This window comes from Garra rufa, chromosome 21 (assembly GCF_049309525.1).
Source record: "Garra rufa chromosome 21, GarRuf1.0, whole genome shotgun sequence".
Classification (NCBI taxonomy): domain Eukaryota; kingdom Metazoa; phylum Chordata; class Actinopteri; order Cypriniformes; family Cyprinidae; genus Garra; species Garra rufa.
Window position 1 is genome coordinate 1699443 of NC_133381.1, and position 22434 is coordinate 1721876.

The window sequence follows — 22434 nt, forward strand, 5'->3', positions numbered from 1 at the left end:
TAAAAATAATTGTTTTAAATAAAAATGAATTCTAAAAATGTCAAATTAAAAAACAAAATCCAGAAAAAACAAATAAAATACAAGAACTTAATAATTAAAAGTACAAATATTATTAGAATTAAAACAATCAAAATGAAACTAAAAATAATTAAATCTTAAAACGTTCAATTAAAATAAATGTTTTATATAAAAATATTCAAAATTCAACACTAAAAATGAATTTAATTAACCTTAAAATTAAAATAAATATTTAAAACATTAAAAATTAATTATAAAAATATAAAATTAAAATAAATTCTAGAAAAAACACAAGAACTTAATAAAAAGTACAAATATTTTTAGAAAACAATAAAAAATAAAAATAAAATAATAAAATGCTCAATTTAACTAATTGTTTTATATAAAAATAATCAAAATACAACAAAAAATAATTTAATGACATAAATATAAAAAAAACACACAATACACTAAAAATAAACTTTAAAAATGTAAAATTAAAATAAACCATTTCTGGAAAAAGTACAATTAAATAAAATGCTTACAAAAATGAATTAGTTAAATGATTTGTACAATTAAAATATTTTAAAACAAAACAATTATAATAAACCTTACTAAAAATTAACTAAAGGCAATTTGAAAACAAATAGTTCCTAAAAAATTGAATCAAATAAAACACCTGCGAAATTATATTTTTATAAATATTTTTAAAATGCAAAAATCAAAATAAAGCAACAAAATTAGATCTAAAAAAAACATTAATATAAGACAATTACTAAAAAGGTATTAAATCATAAATGTAAAATTAAAATATATATCTACAAAAATAAAACTAAACAAAATCTACACTTACTAAAATGAATGAAATGCTGAAATTGAGTGTTTTGTTGATGGGCTCATCTGTCTGTCTGTCCTCAAGCATCCAAGATGATCATGACGTCATTCTGCAGTCACACGAAAGGTCACAAAAAGCCAGAAGTGCATAGTTTAAATAACGTGTGAGAGACTGTGTGTGTGTGTGTGTGTGTGTGTGTGTGTGTGTGTGAGACTGTGTGAACAGATCATAACAGTTTGATGAAGCATTACATCAGAAAAAGACAAACAGCAGGACATCAGATGATCAAATGCTAGAAAAAAATAAATAAAAAATTAAAATATCAGATTAAAAAAAAGTAAAACACTTACTGAAAATTAAATATAGATGTATCATTTAAGAATAAAAACAATCAAATGATTAAAAATAATCAAAATAAAACACCCTGACCCTAAACAATAAATAAAATGTAAAATTAAAATAAAGTTTCTAGAAAAAAACAATCAAATAAAACACAAGAACTTAATAAAGTTAAAAAAAATATATTTAAACCAATCAAAACAAAACTAAAATGACAAAAAAATTAATGAAAATGTTTTATAAAATAATTGAAAATAAAACACTACACATGTATTAAATCATAAGGTAAAATTAAAATAAATATTTTAAAAAACAAAACACTAAAAATTTAATTATTTTAATAATTATTTAAAAAATGTGCAATTAAATTCTAGTAAAAACAAATCAAACAAAACACAAGAACTTTATAATGAAAAGTACAATATTTATAGAACTACAACAATAAAATGGAACTAAAATGACAAAATAAATAAATCATAAAAATACAAAATCAAACTGTCAAATTAAGTTATTTAAACTTAATCCATTAAAGATTAAAAATACAACCAATCAAAATAAAAACACTTACAAAAACAGATCAATTCATAAAAAAGTTAAATTTAAATACTTTATAATTTTATAATAAAAAAATATGTGTTTACCTGCATGTGACCATTAACAAAAATAAATAAATTAAAATAAACAATTAGTAGAAAAAAACATCAAATAAAACTTAATGATAAAAAGTACAAATATTTTGTAGATTTAAAATAAAACTAAAATCACAACAAAAAAAATAATGCTAAGATCATAATGTAAAATTTAAATTAATATTTCAAAAAACGTACATTTTAAATAATTTGTAGAAAAAACACAAACTTAATAATTACAAATATTTTTAGAATAAAAACAATAAAAATAATATGACTTAATATTAATTACATCATAAAATGTTAAATAAAATAAATGTTTTATATATAAAAAAAAATAAAAATACAACACTACAAATAAATTATAGAATAAAAAAAATAAAATAAAAATATAAACACAAACTTAATTAAAGAGGACAAAAATTGTTTTTGAATTGAAACTATTAAAATGAAACTAAAATGACAAAATGTATTAAATTATAAAAACACTTTTAAATTTTTACCCTCAAAAAAGTCAAAATAAGCTTATAAATAAAATTAATCTTACTTTTAAAAAACAACCAATCAAATAAAAACACTTACTAAAAATAGATTCATAAAAAAGGAAAAAATGATAAAAAAAATTATACAAATTATTACTTTATAATTTTATAATAAAAAAGATCCGTCTATCGACACGTGTATTTAAAATTTAAATAAACTAGAAAAAACGATCAAATTAAAATAACAATGACTAAAAATGAATTATTTTAAACTATTTATATAAAAGTAGTGGACCTGCAGATGATCTCAGTTCATTTGATGTTTTCTTTATTATTTCCTAATGGACTGAAAGCGTGTGTGTGAAGATGTGAAATGATCAGCTGCTTTGACAGAACAGATTTATTGCATCAATATCTTTATTTGTCCTTCAAAACAAAAGCAGAATTCAGCAAAGCTACGACATACAAACGGCCAAACGAGAGCATTTCCATCTGAAACCAGGAGACGGGAGCACGGACGGACCTTGCATAGCTCAGACGTGATGGAGGTAAGGCACTTGACGAAGGTTTGAGTTTACCGTAGGCATCTCCTCGTCTCTACGGGCAAGCAGGGAAGGGGACGCACGCACAAACACGCGTGCTTTTGGCATCATGCTCTCCAAACGCTTGTGCATATACGCTTCCCAAACGAACATCCCAAACCTTGTGCAATGCTTCTGGGCTCCGAGAAGGCAACGTGTTGAGCTTCACTGTCTCTTGTTCTGGGACCGAAAAGGAAAAGAAAGGCTGGAAACCGAAGCGGACGGAGAGAGAGACTGAGTTGGCACTGGATGGACCGCCGTCTTCAGCCCAGCTGGTCTTCGTACTGCTTACGGAAACAGTCTCCGGCCGGGAAGAAATCCCAGCAGCGCTCCTGGTACATCTTCCACACGTACGACTCCTGCAGACGCACACAACACACACATTAAACAGTTACTAAAAATCAGGTACACCATAAAACGTATTTTTTTAAACAAAAGCAATTTCTAGAAAAATTATTCAAATAAAACTTAATTAAAAAAAAAAAAAAAAAAAAAACTAAATAAAACCAAAATGACAAAACATTAATTAAAACATAATATAAAATTCTAATAAATATTTTAAAAAACAACACAAGAACTTAATAATAATTACAAATATTTTTGAATTAAAACAACAAAAATAAAATGACTTAAAATTAATTACATAATAAAATGTTCAATTAATTATTTTTATTTACAAATAATCAAAATACAACACTAACGTAAAGTTAAAATAAATATTTTAAAAAACATACTGTAACACTAAAAAAGTTTTTATAAAAATGTAAAATTAAAATAAAACAATTTTTAGAAAACAAAAACACAAGACCTTAATAAAAAGTAAAAAAAATTTAGATTTAAAACAATCAAAATAAAACTAAAATTACAAAAAATTAATTAAATCATAATTTAAAATTCACATAAATATTTTAAAAAACATAACACAAGAACTTAATAATAATTACAAATATTTTTAGAATTAAAACAACAAAAATAAAATGACTTAAAATTAATTACATAATAAAATGTTCAATTAAATTTTTTATTTACAAATAATCAAAATACAACACTAACGTAAAGTTAAAATAAATATTTTAAAAAACATACTGTAACACTAAAAAAGTTTTTATAAAAATGTAAAATTAAAATAAAACAATTTTTAGAAAACAAAAACACAAGACCTTAATGAAAAGTACATTTTCTTTAGATTTAAAACAATTAAAATAAAACTAAAATTACAAAAAATTTATTAAATCATAATTTAAAATTCACATATATATTTTAAAAAACAACACAAGAACTTAATAATAATTACAAATATTTTTAGAATTAAAACAATAAAAATAAAATGACTTAAAATTAATTACATAATAAAATGTTCAATTATTTTTTTTATTTACAAATAATCAAAATACAACACTAACGTAAAGTTAAAATAAATATTTTAAAAAACATACTGTAACACTAAAAAAGAATTATAAAAATGTAAAATTAAAATAAAACAATTTTTAGAAAACAAAAACACAAGACCTTAATGAAAAGTAAATTTTCTTTAGATTTAAAACAATCAAAATAAAACTAAAATTACAAAAAATTTATTAAATCATAATTTAAAATTCACATAAATATTTTAAAAAACAACACAAGAACTTAATAATAATTACAAATATTTTTAGAATTAAAACAATAAAAATAAAATGACTTAAAATTAATTACATAATAAAATGTCCAATTAAATTTTTTTATTTACAAATAATCAAAATACAACACTAACGTAAAGTTAAAATAAATATTTTAAAAAACATAACACTAAAAATGAATTATAAAAATGTAAAATTAAAATAAAACTATTTTTAGAAAACAAAAACACAAGACCTTAATAAAAAGTAAAACATTTTTAGATTTAAAACAATCAAAATAAAACTAAAATTACAAAAAATTAATTAAATCATAATTTAAAATTCACATAAATATTTTTAAAAAACAACACAAGAACTTAATTACAAATATTTTTGAATTAAAACAACAAAAAATAAAATGACTTAAAATTAATTACATAATAAAATGTTCAATTAATTTTTTTATTTACAAATAATCAAAATACAACACTAACGTAAAGTTAAAATAAATATTTTAAAAAAACATAACACTAAAAAAGAATTATAAAAATGTAAAATTAAAATAAAACAATTTTTAGAAAACAAAAACACAAGACCTTAATGAAAAGTACATTTTCTTTAGATTTAAAACAATCAAAATAAAACTAAAATTACAAAAAAATTAATTAAATCATAATGTAAAATTCAAATAAATATTTTAAAAAACAACACAAGAACTTAATAATAATTACAAATATTTTTGAATTAAAACAACAAAAAATAAAATGACTTAAAATTAATTACATAATAAAATGTCCAATTAAATTTTTTTATTTACAAATAATCAAAATACAACACTAACGTAAAGTTAAAATAAATATTTTAAAAAACATACTGTAACACTAAAAAAGAATTATAAAAATGTAAAATTAAAATAAAACAATTTTTAAAAAACAAAAACACAAGACCTGAATAAAAAGTAAAAAATTTTTTAGATTTAAAACAATCAAAATAAAAATAAAATTACAAAAAATTAATTAAATCATAATTTAAAATTCACATAAATATTTTAAAAAACAACACAAGAACTTAATAATAATTACAAATATTTTTGAATTAAAACAACGAAAATAAAATGACTTAAAATTAATTACATAATAAAATGTTCAATTAAATTTTTTTTATTTACAAATAATCAAAATACAACACTAACGTAAAGTTAAAATAAATATTTTAAAAAAACATAACACTAAAAAAGAATTATAAAAATGTAAAATTAAAATAAAACAATTTTTAGAAAACAAAAACACAAGACCTTAATGAAAAGTAAAAATTTTTTTAGATTTAAAACAATCAAAATAAAACTAAAATTACAAAAAATTAATTAAATCATAATTTAAAATTCACATAAATATTTTTAAAAAACAACACAAGAACTTAATAATAATTACAAATATTTTTAGAATTAAAACAACAAAAATAAAATGACTTAAAATTAATTACATAATAAAATGTCCAATTAAAATTTTTTATTTACAAATAATCAAAATACAACACTAACGTAAAGTTAAAATAAATATTTTAAAAAACATAACACTAAAAATGAATTATAAAAATGTAAAATTAAAATAAAACTATTTTTAGAAAACAAAAACACAAGACCTTAATAAAAAGTAAAAAAATTTTAGATTTAAAACAATCAAAATAAAACTAAAATTACAAAAAATTAATTAAATCATAATTTAAAATTCACATAAATATTTTTAAAAAACAACACAAGAACTTAATTACAAATATTTTTGAATTAAAACAACAAAAAATAAAATGACTTAAAATTAATTACATAATAAAATGTTCAATTAATTTTTTTATTTACAAATAATCAAAATACAACACTAACGTAAAGTTAAAATAAATATTTAAAAAAACATAACACTAAAAATGAATTATAAAAATGTAAGATTAAAATAAAACTATTTTTAGAAAACAAAAACACAAGACCTTAATAAAAAGTAAATTTATTTTAAATTAAAACAATCAAAATGAAACTAAAATGACTAAAAATTAATTAAATCATAAACTGTAATCATACAAATAATCAAAATACAACATTAAAAATTAATTTAATCATAATGGAAAATTAAAATAAATATGTAAAAAACAAAACTCTAAAAATTCATGTAAAGAATATAAAATTAAAATTTCTAGAATTTTTTTTTTTATATAACGTGATTACCAAGTTGCTAGCCTGTTTCTAGCATGATTTCTAAGTTGTTAGCATGTTTCTAGCATGATTAGCAAGTTTCTAGCATGTTTCTAACGTGATTAGCAAGTTGCTAACATTTTTCTAGCATGATTAGCAAGCTGCTAGAATGTTTCTAGCATGATTACTAAGTTGCTAGCATGCTTACAACATGATTAGCAAGTTGCTAGTATGTTAATAGCATGATTAGCATGTTGCTAGCATGATTGTAACGATATTATCAAGTTGCTAGCATGTTTATAGAATGATTACCAATCTGCTAGCATGATTAGCATGTTTCTAGCACTTTTCTAGCATGATCAAAAGCCTTTTTCTAAAAGGTACCTCTTAAAAAGATATTTGGGCCAATACAGTATATTTTTTTTTAAATATTTTTTAATAATATATGATGAGCTTCTCAGAACGTACCTGACCAGTGTGCTCTGTTTCATCCTTGTTGATCAGGTACATCAGGAAAAATCTGGAAAAAAAAAAGAGATCAGAACTAAAACTCATAAAAGTAATTTTCAGTGATTGAAATTAATTGAAAATAAAATACAAACAAATATTAGATGAAAATCTGAATCTAAAACTGAAAACTGGAAAAATGAACTGAAATTAGGTTTGAATTGAAGTACAAAAATGTCTCAAAATGAACCCAAACTAAAACAAAAATGAAAGCTGAAATAAAATGACAAAACACACAACTAAAATGAAAACGAAAAGTGAAAATATAAATATAAATGGCAATTAAAACTATTAAAAAAAATGCTATAAGTATATAAAGGAGGTCCAATGAGTGCGGGTCAGGTGTGTGAGGTAGTGCAGGTGTATTGTGAGGAGAGCTGACACTCACAGGTAGTTGGCCAGGTTGTGCTCTTGTAAGGTGTGAGTCTCGAATCCGTGCGGCGTTGTGTCGAAATATTCGTTACCGATTCCACAGATGAAGCATTTGGTCTGTGAGGAGATAGAAACAGCATGAGAGCGACTGATACCAACACAGACAGACTGATGTGTGTGTGTGTGTGTGTGTGTGTGTGTGTGTGTGTGTGTGTGTGTGTGTGTGTGTGTGAGAGTGTGTGTGTGTGTGTGTGTGTGTGTGTGTGTGTGTGTGTGTGTCTGTGTGTGTGTGTGTGTGTGTCTGTGTGTGTGTGTGTGTGTGTGTGTGTGTGTGTGTGTGTGTGTGTGTGTCTGTGTGTGTGTGTGTGTGTGTGTGTGTGTGTGTGTCTGTGTGTGTGTGTGTGTGTGTGTGTGTGTGTGTGTGTGTGTGTGTCTGTGTGTGTGTCTGTGTGTGTGTGTGTGTGTGTGTGTGTGTGTGTGTGTGTGTGTGTGTGTGTGTTGTCTGTGTGTGAGTGTGTGTGTGTGTGTGTGTGTGTGTGTGTGTCTGTGTGTGTGTGTGTGTGTGTGTGTGTGTGTGTGTCTGTGTGTGTGTGTGTGTGTGTGTGTGTGTGTGTGTGTGTGTCTGTGTGTGTGTGTGTGTGTGTGTGTGTGTGTGTGTGTGTGTGTGTGTGTGTGTGTGTGTGTGAGTGTGTGTGTGTGTGTGTGTGTGTGTGTGTGTGTGTGTGTGTGTGTGTGTGTGTGTGTGTGTGTGTGTGTGTGTGTGTGTGTGTGTGTGTGTGTCTGTGTGTGTGTGTGTGTGTGTGTGTGTGTGTGTGTGTGTGTGTGTGTGTGTGTGTGTGTGTGTGTGTGTGTGTGTGTGTGTGTGTGTGTGTGTGTGTGTGTGTGTGTGTGTGAGTGTGTGTGTGTGTGTGTGTGTGTGTGTGTGTGTGTGTGTGTGTGTGTGTGTGTGTGTGTGTGTGTGTGTGTGTGTGTGTGTGTGTGTGTGTGTGTGTGTGTGTGTGTGTGTGTGTGTGTGTGTGTGTGTGTGTCTGTGTGTGAGTGTGTGTGTGTGTGTGTGTGTGTGTGTGTGTCTGTGTGTGTGTGTGTGTGTGTGTGTGTGTGTGTGTGTGTGTGTGTGTCTGTGTGTGTGTGTGTGTGTGTGTGTGTGTGTGTGTGTGTGTGTGTGTGTGTGTGTGTGTGTGTGTACCTCCATGTCCTCTTTGACCTGCTCCTGCTGGTCTCTCAGTTCTCCAAACGCATCAATGATCAAACCTGCACACAGATCACACCGGATCATCCCTCAAACACTGCTTCAGACAATGGACATTACAATCATTACATTACAGACTGCATTTTACTGCATTTACAGATTCATTAAACCGTCTTAAACATCTTACAATATGACCAATTATACCTCATAGTCATCCCTGGAGGTGTATGACTGATTTCAAACCAGTGTTATTATAATTAACTAGAACCAATTAAAAAAAGCTACTTGAAAATAAATAAACTTTATCTGAAAAAAAAAAAAAAAAAAAACCCACAAAGTCCCTTAAAATTAAAAATTTATAAAAATATTTTATCAAATTGCCAAGTCAACATTTCTCATTGTCGTTTAGTTTAACACTAAAAAATGTACTTATATATATATATATATATATATATATATATATATATATATATATATATATATATATTTTTTTTTTTTTTTTTTTTTTAAATAAAAAAATACATATTATATATAATAATAATAATGATGATGACAATAATAACTAACTATTTAGGCATAAAAAATAAAATAAAAACACTACATCTAAAACAAAAAACCTGAATCTTTTTGTTACATTAACTGATAAACATTAACTGAAATCAAACAAAACATTGCAAAACACTACAAAACTTCACATGTATTGTTAAGTGTATTGTTAATATTAACATTTATCATTTTTATTCCAACTAAAACTAAAATAAAAAATATATAAACAATATAGACATAAAAAAACAGTTTACGATTTTGCTAAAAAAAAAATACAAAAAACAATAGACATATTAAAAGAAAAAATAAGAATGCAAGAAAATACTGAAACTTTTAAATTCAAGTGAAAACTTGAAAAAAAATTTAAATCACAAAAATGGATTTGATTTAAGTTTCAGTTTTAATTAACTATATAATCACCCTGTATTAAAGACGCATGAAAGCCCAGTAAACAGATGGACACACATATGTGACCCTGGACCACAAAACCAGTCATAAGGTTAAATTTGACAAAACTGAGATTTATACATCATATGAAAGCTCAATAAATAAGCTTTCTGTTGATGTATGGTTTGTTAGGATAGGACAATATTTGACTGAGATACATCTATTTGAAATCAGAAATCTGAGGATGAAAAAAAATCAAAAAGACAGAGAAAATCACCTTTAAAGTTGTCCAAATTAGGTTCTTAACAATGCATATTACAAATCAAAAATTACATTTTGATATGTTTACAGTAGGAATTTTACAAAAAATCTTCATGGAACATGAACTTTACTTAATTTCTTAATGATTTTTGACATAAAAGAAAAATCAAAAATTTTGACCCATGCAATGTATTTTTGGCTATTGCTACAAACATACCCCAGCGACTTAAGACTGGTTTTGTGGTCCAGGGTCACATATATGACACGACAAGGTACCACACCTTGTATGATGGCCAGCAGAATCACAATGACAAAGAAGAAAAAGGTGATGTCGAACAGGATCCGGTAGAGCTCATACGGGTCGCCCGCCGGGTCCTCGATCTCGTCACCGATCCCACCGCCGGCGCGCACACCCACGTACATGTGGAACAGATAACACTGACACACAAACAAACACTCTAATTAATCACATGATGTTAATCACACATCTATTTGGTCTGAGAAATCTCCCCCAAAAGATCATTTAAAGTCATGATTGTGTTAAATGAGAAAAGCATTGAACAAACATGACAAAAAGCGGCAGTAGGTGGCAGTGAGTGACAGTCCTAATAAGTGAGTCATTGAATCATTCATTCAACCAATTTATTCAAATAACTGATTCATTCAGAAACGAGTGACTGTCTTTATAAATGAGTCACTGAACCACATCCTGGTACACAAAACCAGTCAATTTTTTGAAATTGAGATTTATGCATTTTCTGAAATGCATGAATTTGAAAATCTGGAATCAAAGAGTGCAATAAAAATAAAAACACTGAAGAAAATCACCTTTAAAGTTATCCAAATGAAGTTCTTAGCTATGCATATTACTAAACAAAAATAAAGTTTTGATATATTTACAGTAGGAAATTTTTCAAAATATCTTCACGGAACATGATCTTTACTTAATATCAATAATTTTGACCCATGCAATTTATTTTTGGCTATTGCTACAAATATACCTACTTAAGCCCAGGGTAATATTCGTTCGAAGAGCATTCAATTATTTTAAATGGACAGCACTAGTAATCCGTCACTCACCGTCATCATGTCATCACACTTCATATCGGGCTCATCCTCATCAGCGCTCTTGTTGTAGAACTTGCGGAAGAAGTTGAACGCTACGACCGTGTAGAGATACACCACCACAGCGAGCAGCCCGACCGTCAGCACCAGCTGAAACACAGAGACACACAATTTAACATTAACACAGTTCAAAAGATGACAATAAAGAAGACAAGTCAAACTCAGGGCGTCATTTGGAGTCAAACCTGTTTGCCGTTGTGCGTGACTGAAGAAAGGATGGTCCTCAGTGTTTTGAAGCCCATGGCGATGTCCAACAGATGAGCAGCGAAGAAGAAATTATTATAGTGTCCCAGAATGGACATGGTGGTGTACCAGACCAGATACAGGAAAGACTGAAACAACACAACAAGAAGAGACTAATGCCACATCAGCAATCATGAGCTCATGCAAATAGAAGCACACCTGAAAATGAAAATCTAAACTCAGGTCATACAAGATTAGAGTTAGCTAGTTTGTTCATTAGATTTGTAGGAATGTGTCATTGCATCACTGTCTCACCAATGGATCCTCTGCAGTGAATGGGTGCCGTCAGAATGAGAGTCCAAACAGCTGATAAAAACATCACAATAATCCACAAAACCATCAGTTATCATCTGGAGAAGACAAAAGCTCAAACAAATCCAGCATTGAGTCCATAATCCACAATAACGCTTCCTCCAGTGAAAAAAATCACACCAAAATCCAGCCACATATTTGTTTAGAGGTGCTTGATCTGAGCAGATTTCTCTCCTGATTCAGACCAGACCACTTTTTCACTGGAGGAAGCGGTATTATGTGGATTATAGACTATAGTCTTAATGATGGATTTGTTTCAGCTTTTGTCTTCTCCAGATGTTAACTGATGGACTGGAGTGGTTTTGTGGATTATTGTGATGTTTTTATCAGCCGTTTGGACTCTCATTCTGACGGCACCCATTCACTGCAGAGGATCCACTGGTGAGACGGTGATGGAATGACACATTTATACAAATTTGATGAACAAACTAACTCATCCTAATGTTGGATGGCCTGAGGGGGAGCATATTTTCAGCAAATGTTCATGTTTGGCTGGATTATGTCTGTAATCTGGTGAAACAGTAATGACACTCACATTATCTGTGAACACAACGCCCATCTTCCACACGTGATATTTAGTGTCAATGGAGCTCAACCTGAAGAACAACACAGAAGTCACTCTTACAGCTCTGTGAGAATAAACAGCTACAATCAAAAGACTTCTACAGTGGTTTTCAATCAGGTCCTGGGCCTCAGCAAACCTCCAAGGCACTTAATATGATTTAAAATAAGATATAAAAGCTTAAATATTAATAAATTATTTTAATTCAATCAGCTCAAAATAGGTCTTTTTTATTTAGGAGCTATGGGATTTAAGATAAAAAACAAACCAATAAAATAAAAATGGCAAAATGTGTTTACAAAAATAAATACATTTCATGGAAATTTCTAAAATAAATAGCTTATTGTAAGTAAAGAAAAACAAATAAACTAATAAAAATCCAGTTATCGTGAAAAACTCAAAAACTCAAAGAGTATACCATTCAATTCTTGAAACTTCTGGAATCACATAATTATGTATATAATTATTTTCATCTATTAGCAGTCCATTTTTTTTCTCTCAGTGAAGAGATTTATAGTCTAAAAGACTGAGAAGTGCTGGTCTGCTGTGATTATGATTGAGAAAGAACAGCAGATTTGATCACAGATCACAGATTATATAATGAAGGCGGTTACACAATCAAACAATCGATCATCTGTTGAATGTTTCCTGTAATAATGAGAATGAGTGACTCATGCAGTTCCTGACCAGGACAGCAGCGAGGCGTCTTTAATGACCGTCTCTTCAGTGGGATTGAAGTCTAAAGCACTTTTATCCAAACCCAGCAGCTCCGCGATCCGCTCGGCTCCGTAAAGATCACCGTACTTATTAATAACCTGCAGCGCAAACAAAACATCATCAATATAACAACACAACCAAGAGGATCGGTCACATGAATCATCAGAAGACAAAAACTCATGTTTACAGAACACACTGAATCATCATCATCATCATCAGTTCCCCTTCACTTTTCTGACAAAAATCTGGCTCTAAACCTGTCTTTTCTTTGTTCAGAGTTGATCTGGACAAGGACATGGAAACTACGCAAAGTTCTGTTTATTCCATACTCCAAAACAAACAAAAAACACACATTGTTACTATAGTTAAACCATGGAAACCACATATTAACCATGGTTTTAATACACTAACCATAGTTTAATCATGGTATTTGAAGTTAAACTGTGGTACAAAAAAAAAAATATGATTAGTAAACTTTTACTATTGTAAAACCATGGTTAGTTTTCTTAAGGGAATTGTATTTGTGTACTTTTTCTTTTTGTAACTGTACTGCCTTAATGTTTTGATGTTATAAAGAAAAATTAGAAAAAAGACTTCAATGTCCCGAACTGAATCAAATTAATTGCGAACATGCAGAAAAGTCCCGAACTGAATCAAATGATTCGTGAACACGCAGTAAAGTCCCGAACTGAATCAAATAAATCACGAACATGCAGTAAAGTCCCGAACTGAATCAAATGATTCGTGAACATGCAGTAAAGTCCCGAACTGAATCAAATAAATCACGAACATGCAGTAAAGTCCCGAACTGAATCAAATGATTCGTGAACACGCAGTAAAGTCCCGAACTGAATCAAATAAATCACGAACATGCAGTAAAGTCCCGAACTGAATCAAATGATTCGTGAACACGCAGTAAAGTCCCGAACTGAATCAAATGATTCGCGAACACGCAGTAAAGTCCCGAACTGAATCAAATAAATCACGAACATGCAGTAAAGTCCCGAACTGAATCAAATGATTCGTGAACACGCAGTAAAGTCCCGAACTGAATCAAATAAATCACGAACATGCAGTAAAGTCCCGAACTGAATCAAATGATTCGCGAACACGCAGTAAAGTCCCAAACTGAATCAAATAAATCACGAACATGCAGTAAAGTCCCAAACTGAATCAAATGATTCGTGAACACGCAGTAAAGTCCCAAACTGAATCAAATAAATCACGAACATGCAGTAAAGTCCCGAACTGAATCAAATGATTCGCGAACACGCAGTAAAGTCCCAAACTGAATCAAATAAATCACGAACATGCAGTAAAGTCCCGAACTGAATCAAATGATTCGCGAACACGCAGTAAAGTCCCGAACTGAATCAAATAAATCACGAACATGCAGTAAAGTCCCGAACTGAATCAAATGATTCGTGAACACGCAGTAAAGTCCCGAACTGAATCAAATAAATCACGAACATGCAGTAAAGTCCCGAACTGAATCAAATGATTCGTGAACACGCAGTAAAGTCCCGAACTGAATCAAATAAATCACGAACATGCAGTAAAGTCCCGAACTGAATCAAATGATTCGTGAACACGCAGTAAAGTCCCGAACTGAATCAAATGATTCGCGAACACGCAGTAAAGTCCCGAACTGAATCAAATAAATCACGAACATGCAGTAAAGTCCCGAACTGAATCAAATGATTCGTGAACACGCAGTAAAGTCCCGAACTGAATCAAATAAATCACGAACATGCAGTAAAGTCCCGAACTGAATCAAATGATTCGCGAACACGCAGTAAAGTCCCAAACTGAATCAAATAAATCACGAACATGCAGTAAAGTCCCAAACTGAATCAAATGATTCGTGAACACGCAGTAAAGTCCCAAACTGAATCAAATAAATCACGAACATGCAGTAAAGTCCCGAACTGAATCAAATGATTCGCGAACACGCAGTAAAGTCCCAAACTGAATCAAATAAATCACGAACATGCAGTAAAGTCCCGAACTGAATCAAATGATTCGCGAACACGCAGTAAAGTCCCGAACTGAATCAAATAAATCACGAACATGCAGTAAAGTCCCGAACTGAATCAAATGATTCGTGAACACGCAGTAAAGTCCCGAACTGAATCAAATAAATCACGAACATGCAGTAAAGTCCCGAACTGAATCAAATGATTCGTGAACACGCAGTAAAGTCCCGAACTGAATCAAATAAATCACGAACATGCAGTAAAGTCCCGAACTGAATCAAATGATTCGTGAACACGCAGTAAAGTCCCGAACTGAATCAAATAAATCACGAACACGCAGTAAAGTCCCGAACTGAATCAAATGATTCGTGAACACGCAGTAAAGTCCCGAACTGAATCAAATGATTCGTGAACACGCAGTAAAGTCCCGAACTGAATCAAATAAATCACGAACATGCACTAAAGTCCCGAACTGAATCAAATGAATCGCGAACACACACTAAAGTCCCGAACTGAATCAAATGAATCGCGAACACACACTAAAAACCCGAACTGAATCAAATGATTCCCCAACTGAATAGGAAATCAGCTGAAAGCATCCAGTCATCTCATACCATTCAAGTCGATCTTACTTTTATCAGAATATATTGTCATAAATATTTGAGAAATTTTTGTTGCATATTCTCAATTCTGTACTTTTACCTTCCGTTTGACAAATTTGTCCCAGTAGTTGTTGGGGAAAGACCTGCAAAACACACAAACCAAGTTGAAATCTTTATAGAGGCGTCACATAAGGATGTGCCGAATGAATGAGTCAAACTCTTCTTCTGATGAAGGTCAGACTCACGGTGTGTTGATGACGAGTCTGTCCCACTGGCCTTTAATATCATCATCAAAGGGCTGCTCGGTGATGTAGAGCCCGTCAAACTCCAGCTTCCGCGCGATCTCCTTCTCACGCTTGAACACCACCAGCGGCACCTGAGCAAGTTCCACACAAGAAGGTTTAGCTGCGCTGATGCTGACCATCACTTCACAAACCCCATCAGTCATGAGCAATCCGCACCTTCAGATAGTAGTATCCCAGCACACAGAGGAAGGAGATGACGGTGTGCATGACGGCCAGGAAGCGCAGGGTCGGCGCCATGTAACCCGTGCTCTCCTGAAGAACAAAATACTCCATCACACCTTCATCCTCCGCTTCCTCACGCCGCGTCCACGGGTCCAGATCATCCGAATCCTCACCGGTCACCTGCACACACAGTCATGGACGTCTTTGTTTTTATGATTTATTTATATATTTTTTTCACATATATAGCATAGGGAACAAAGAGAATTTACTACAAAATAAAAATAATTCAGACGAAAGTAATGACAAAAATAAAATACAAATAAATTATGTTTATGGGCTTATGTTTTTTTAAATATATGATTTATAATATTGATCATTTTTTTATATACATCTATGGTGGAAAAAAGAAAGAAAGAAAAGAAAAAAAGGGGCTATGAAAAAAATCTAATCAAATAAATAAATGTATCATTTTTTGATACAATGTGGGAAGGGAAAAAAAGACAAAAGGGAGATAATAATGAATTAATACATATATATGAAATATATATTATTTGTCATTTTTGCTACATGCAGGGTAAATACAAAAATAAATCTATTAGTAAATAAAAAATAATTCAGACTAAATGGAAGCAGTGATAAAGAATGAAATAAATACAGAAATACATGTAAGCTCATGTTTTTATTTATATGTATAATTTTTGGACACATACAGGGCATGTAGATGAGAAAAAAAAATTAAACATCAAATCAATCAATGAATACATTAATGAACAATTAATAAAATAGAAAATAAAAAAACAAAAGTGCTTTCATGTTCTTTATTTATGATTTATTGATATATGTTCTTTGACATATACAGCAGAGGGAAAGAAGAAAATGTACTACAAAATACAAATAATTCAGACAAAAGGAAGATATATGATTTATATTATAATTTGTTTACATACATACAGGGTGGAAAAAACTATTACTAAATAATAATAGCAAAAAATAAATCAGACAAAAGGGAGGTAATGAAGAAAAAAATCCAATCAAATAAATAAATAAATGTGTTTTTTTAAATTATGTAAAATTTTTTGATACAGTGTGGGAAAGAATAAATACATAAAAATTAGATTTAAATATGATTTATTTGTAATTTTTGAAACATACAGGGTACATACAAAAATCAATGTGTTACTAAATAAAAAATAATTCAGACTAAAGGGAAGCAATGATTAATAATTGAAATAATTAAATTCTGAATAAATACATGTGAGCTCATGTTTTAATTTAAAAAAATTAAAAATGAATGAAATCAATGAATCAATGAATGAACAAGTAAATAAAAACAAATGTGTGCTCATTTTTTTACATTTATAATTTATTTAAATGTTCTGATACACACAGGGTACAGAAAAACAACAAAAACATCAGACAAAAGCAAGGTAATGGCAAAAAAAATGTGGGCTTATGTTTTTTTTCTTTTAGATATTTGATTTATAATATATTTTTTAGATACATACAGGGTGGAAAAAAATACTAAATAATATATATTTAAAAAAATCTGACAAAAAGGAGGTAATGAAGAAAAAAATCCGAATTAAATAAATAAATGTGATTACAAGTTTTTTAAAATTATGTATTTTTTTAATACAGTGTGGGAAAGAATAAATACATAAAAATGTGAAAAGTATTTATTTATTTATTTTTTAAAATTTTTTATTACATACAGGGTACATACAAAAATCAATGTGTTATTAAATAAAAAATAATTCAGACTAAAATAAATAATTAAATTCTAAATAAATACATGTAAGCTTATGTTTTTATTTATATGTATACCTTTTTGATAAATACAGGTTATAAAAAAGATTTTTTTTTTTTAATGAATGAAATCAATGAATTCACAAATGAACAAATAAAAAAAATGTGTTTTTTTTTTATTTATGATTTATTTAAATTTAGAGTAGAGAAAAACAAAAAAACATCAGACAAAAGGGAGTTTTGATAAAAAATAATTTTTAAAGTGAATCAAATTTCTGCTCACCTTGTAGAAGAGGAGGATGAAGTTAATGGCGAACGCCACAAACAGAGCCAGGAATCGCAGGTTGTAGAAGTTCCTGGCCAGATAATTCTGAAAACACAGTTATATTTAGCGTTCAAGTGACTGTGAGTTCAGAGGACAGAATCTCTTCAGTCTAACGAACAGAAAAACACATCATTTCCATGAGTCACATTTAAAAACCTTCAGTGACCTGAGCTCCTCATCCAAACTTTCTGAAGCACTACTTCAATCTGTGTTCAGACAAAACGCTCTTCAAACACATTTGAGCCTCTCTTCATGAGGACTGTGTGGAATTACTCATGAGTTTTTTTGTAAGGACATATAAAGGAACAGTGTCTCACCAGGGTTTTGGTCTGATAGACGTCCAGACCGGCTAAAAACGCCGCCATGAAGGCCTCGGCCTGCTCCTTCCTCTGGCCGCGTCTCTTCTTCAGCGGCTTCTTCTCCTCGTCTGACAGCGAGTCTGAAACCGTCTCCTCTTTGCCCTTGTCCTGGTCTTTCTTCTCTCCGTCCTCCACACTGTAGACGTCAACACGCACGTCAAACACACACACATTCATGTGAGACACCAAACTAATATCACAAACACACACTCACTCGGTCTTCTCCGACTCAGATTTGGTCTCAGAATCAGAGGCCTGCTTAGTGGCAGCTTCCTGCACAGAAAAAAACATAAGAGATGCATTTTTTAAAATGAGTCAAAAGTTTGAGTTTAGTCAGACTTTCTAATGTTTTAAAAGAAATCTCTTCTCTGCTTATCAACAGCTGTTTTCTATGTGAATATCTGTTAAAAAGTAATTTATTTCTGTGATGCGCAGCTGAATTTCCAGCATCATTACTGCAGTCTTCAGTGTCACATGATCCTTCAAAATCATTCCTAAATGCTGATTTGCTGCTCAAGAAAATTCAGCTTTGATCACAGCAATAAATTACATTTTAACAGATATTCACATTAAAAAACAGCTATTTTGGATTGCAATAATATTTTAGTTTTTTTTTTTTATGGAAAACAATTTCCACCACTAAATAAACAAATATTTTAAAAAGTTGACTTTTTATCTTACAATTCTGACTTTTTTTTCTCAGATCTGCAAGATATAAACTCACAATTGTGAGAAATAAAGTCAGAATTGTGAGACAAAAACTTGCAATTCTGAGGAGAAAAGTTGCAATAGTGAGTAAATATCTTGTAATTCTGTTTTTCTTCTCACAATTGTGACTTTATTTCTCAGAATTGTGACTCAGAATTGCAAGTTTATATCTCACAATTCTGACTTAATTCTGACTTTTTTCTCACAATTGAGAGTTTATATAGAAGCCTATAGAAAAGTCCAGAATTGTGAGATATAAACTTGCAATTATTATATAAATATATATTAAATAAAAATAAAAAAGTCACAAGATACAAACTCACTATTGTGACTTTTTTTCCAAGAATTGCAAGTTTATATCTCACAATTCTGACTTTAATACTCACAATTCCATTAAAAAAGTGAGATATAGACGTGCAGTTCTGAGAAAAAAGTCACAATAGTGAGTTTGTATCTTGGGATTTATTTATTTATTTTTTACTTTTTTTCTCAGAATTGCAAGTTTTTTTTTAGGCTTCCATATAAACTCAAAATTGTGAGAAATAAAGTCAGAATTGTGAGTTTATATGGAAGCCTATAATAAAAAAACTTGTAATTCTGAGAAAAAAGTAAAAATAAAAAAGTCCCAAGATACAAACTCACTATTGTGACTTTTTTCTCAGAATTGCACGTTTATATCTCACAATTGTGACTTTTTTATGGGCTTTCTTATAAACTCACAATTATGAGAAATAAAGTCAGAATTGCAAGATACTCACTATTGTTCATTTTTTTAATTACAAGTTTATATCTCACAATTCTGACTTTAATCCTCACAATTGTGAATTTATATGGAATCCCATAAAAAAGTCAGAATTGCGAGATATAAACGTGCAATTCTGAGAAAAAAGTCAGAATTACGAGATATTAACGTTCCTATTGCGACATTTTCTTTCTCAGAATTGCAAGTTTATATCTCACAATTCTGACTTTATTCCTCACAATTGTAAATTTATATGGAATTCCATAAAAAAAGTGAGATATAAACGTTCAATTCTGAGAAAAAAGTCACAATAATGAGTTAATATCTTGTAATTTTTACCTTTTTTGGGCTTCTATATAAATTCACAATTGTGAGGAGTAAAGTCAGAATTGCGAGATATAAACTTGCAATTCTGAGAAAGAAAATTTCACAAAAAAAAAGTCAGAATTACGAGATATTAATAATTTTTTCTCAGAATAGCAAGTTTATATCTCACAATTCTGACTTTAATCCTCACAATTGTGAATTTATATAGAAGCCCAAAAAAGGTAAAAATAACAAGATATTAACTCATTATTGTGACTTTTTTCTCAGAATTGCACATTTATATCTCACAATTCTGACTTCACAATTGTGAGTTTATATTATGCTGTTCTAAGAAAAAGGTCAGAATTGTGAGATAAAACGTTGCAATTACATTAATTTATTGGCAGAAATGAGCTTTCCATAGATTTTACTGTATTTGTGACCCTGGACCACAAAACCAGTCTTAAGTCGCTGGGGTATATTTGTAGCAATAGCCAAAAATACATTGTATGGGTCAAAATTTTTGATTTTTCTTTTATGCCAAAAATCGTTAAGAAATTAAGTAAAGATCATGTTCCATGAAGATTTTTTGTAAAATTCCTACTGTAAACATATCAAAATGTAATTTTTGATTAGTAATATGCATTGCTAAGAACCTAATTTGGACAACTTTAAAGGTGATTTTCTCAGTCTTTTAGATTTTTTTGCATCCTCAGATTTCTGATTTCAAACAGATGTATCTCAGCCAAATATGGTCCTATCCTAACAAACCATACATCAATAGAAAGCTTATTTATTGAGCTTTCATATGATGTATAAATCTAAGTTTTGTCAAATTTAACCTTATGACTGGTTTTGTGGTCCAGGGTCACATTTTTGATCAACTAAATGCAGCCTTGAGCAAAAGTGACAGAAACTGAGGCTGTGAGACGCACCTGAGCTTTCTTCTGATGGACGGCGCTGGCTAAAGACGGAGCGTCCACTCCGATCACCTCGGACACGTCTCCCAGCCCCGGCTCCATCCCGTGTTTGCCTCCTTCCCTCCTGGGCTGGATGTTCATCAGCTCCGTCATGAGGTCCATCTCGGCCTGATCTCCCGCCGCCATGCGCCCCAGCTCCGCCACCGACGACACGTCGCAGTACTCCAGCTTCTCCTGCTCCAGAACGTCCCCGTGGATGCCGAACTGCGTGGGATCGGGCATGTTCCCCAGGATGTCCGTCACCTTCATGTTCTTGGCTCCTTCCACGAGGCCGCCGCCGAACAGCGTGGACCACAGGATGTGGAAGAAGCCCCAGACCAGACTGTAGAGGAAGCGGAACATGCCGATGAAGATCATCCAGAAGAAGAAGAAGAATCCTCGGATCATCTCCCGGACGCTCATCTTCCTCAGCTTGCGGTACTGTCTCTTCATGCTCCTGAAGGTCAGCAGCTGCCGCAGGTTGGAGAGGCTCTTCCTCATGGAGACGCAGGCCAGAGCGAACGCCGAGGAAGACTCCAGCGCGCCGTCTTCCCCTTCCTCCTCTAGATCCAAGCTCCGAGCGTCGTCTTCATCGTCGTCATCTTCCTCTAGTCTCTCGGCAGCGTCCGGCTCGGAGATCAGAGACGCCAGCTGCATCTCGAAGATGGTGTCCTCGCAGAAGTTCACGAACAGCTCCATCTTCTCGGATTCTCCGCCCTTGTTGACCACGTCGAAGATGAACTGCCGCTTGGACTCTTTGACCTGCGGTTTAAAAGACATTTAATATTCAGAAATACTGATTTAACTGCACTCACTCTATCAATGAGAACACAACTTGAGGTGAATTGATCTGAATGATAACTCTATTGTCTTCTGTAGAGCTGCTTTACAGCTGATATTGAACTTGGTTTCATAATTGATGAATTTTGCAACATTGACACCGTTACTAAACTGAACTGAGTCAACCATGAACTGAATTGAACCTGCTTTATAACTGATTAATTATTTAACACTGATACTGTAATTGAACAAAATTGAATCAACACTGAACTCAATTGATCTGAACAATGAAACTGTCTTCTGTAGAGTTGTTTTAGCTTTATTGAATTTGCTTCATAATTGAATAAATTTTTAACTTAACATTGAACTTGTTGTTCATTTCATAATTGATTAATTTTGCAACATTGACACTGTTACTAAACTAAACTGAGTCAACAATGAACTGAATTTACCTGCCCCATAACTGATGAACTATTTAACGCTGATAATGTTATTGAACAAAATTGAATCAACACTGAACTCAATTGATGTGAACAATTAAACTATTGTCTTTGTAGAGTTGTTTCATAGATTAATTGAATTTGCTTCATAATTGAATCA

The 22434-nt window shown here is 30.6% G+C and overlaps 1 protein-coding gene across 1 annotated transcript in view; it reads right to left on the reverse strand.

Annotated features, from left to right (window-relative positions):
- Nucleotides 1–2694: 2694 nt before the first annotated feature.
- LOC141296216 (ryanodine receptor 3) overlaps nt 2695–22434 on the reverse strand; it is a 30596-nt gene continuing 10856 nt past the window's right edge. The window contains exons 10-25 of the mRNA XM_073827490.1: nt 21031–21816; nt 18554–18612; nt 18298–18475; nt 17939–18025; nt 15904–16089; nt 15688–15818; nt 15543–15585; nt 12835–12962; nt 12121–12181; nt 11216–11362; nt 10986–11120; nt 10187–10343; nt 8709–8773; nt 7539–7639; nt 7112–7163; nt 2695–3222 (exon numbers count right to left, since the gene is read on the reverse strand). Coding sequence (XP_073683591.1) covers nt 3127–3222; nt 7112–7163; nt 7539–7639; nt 8709–8773; nt 10187–10343; nt 10986–11120; nt 11216–11362; nt 12121–12181; nt 12835–12962; nt 15543–15585; nt 15688–15818; nt 15904–16089; nt 17939–18025; nt 18298–18475; nt 18554–18612; nt 21031–21816 — 2412 coding nt within the window. The 3' untranslated portion in view covers nt 2695–3126. The remainder of the gene's footprint in view (nt 3223–7111; nt 7164–7538; nt 7640–8708; nt 8774–10186; nt 10344–10985; nt 11121–11215; nt 11363–12120; nt 12182–12834; nt 12963–15542; nt 15586–15687; nt 15819–15903; nt 16090–17938; nt 18026–18297; nt 18476–18553; nt 18613–21030; nt 21817–22434) is intronic.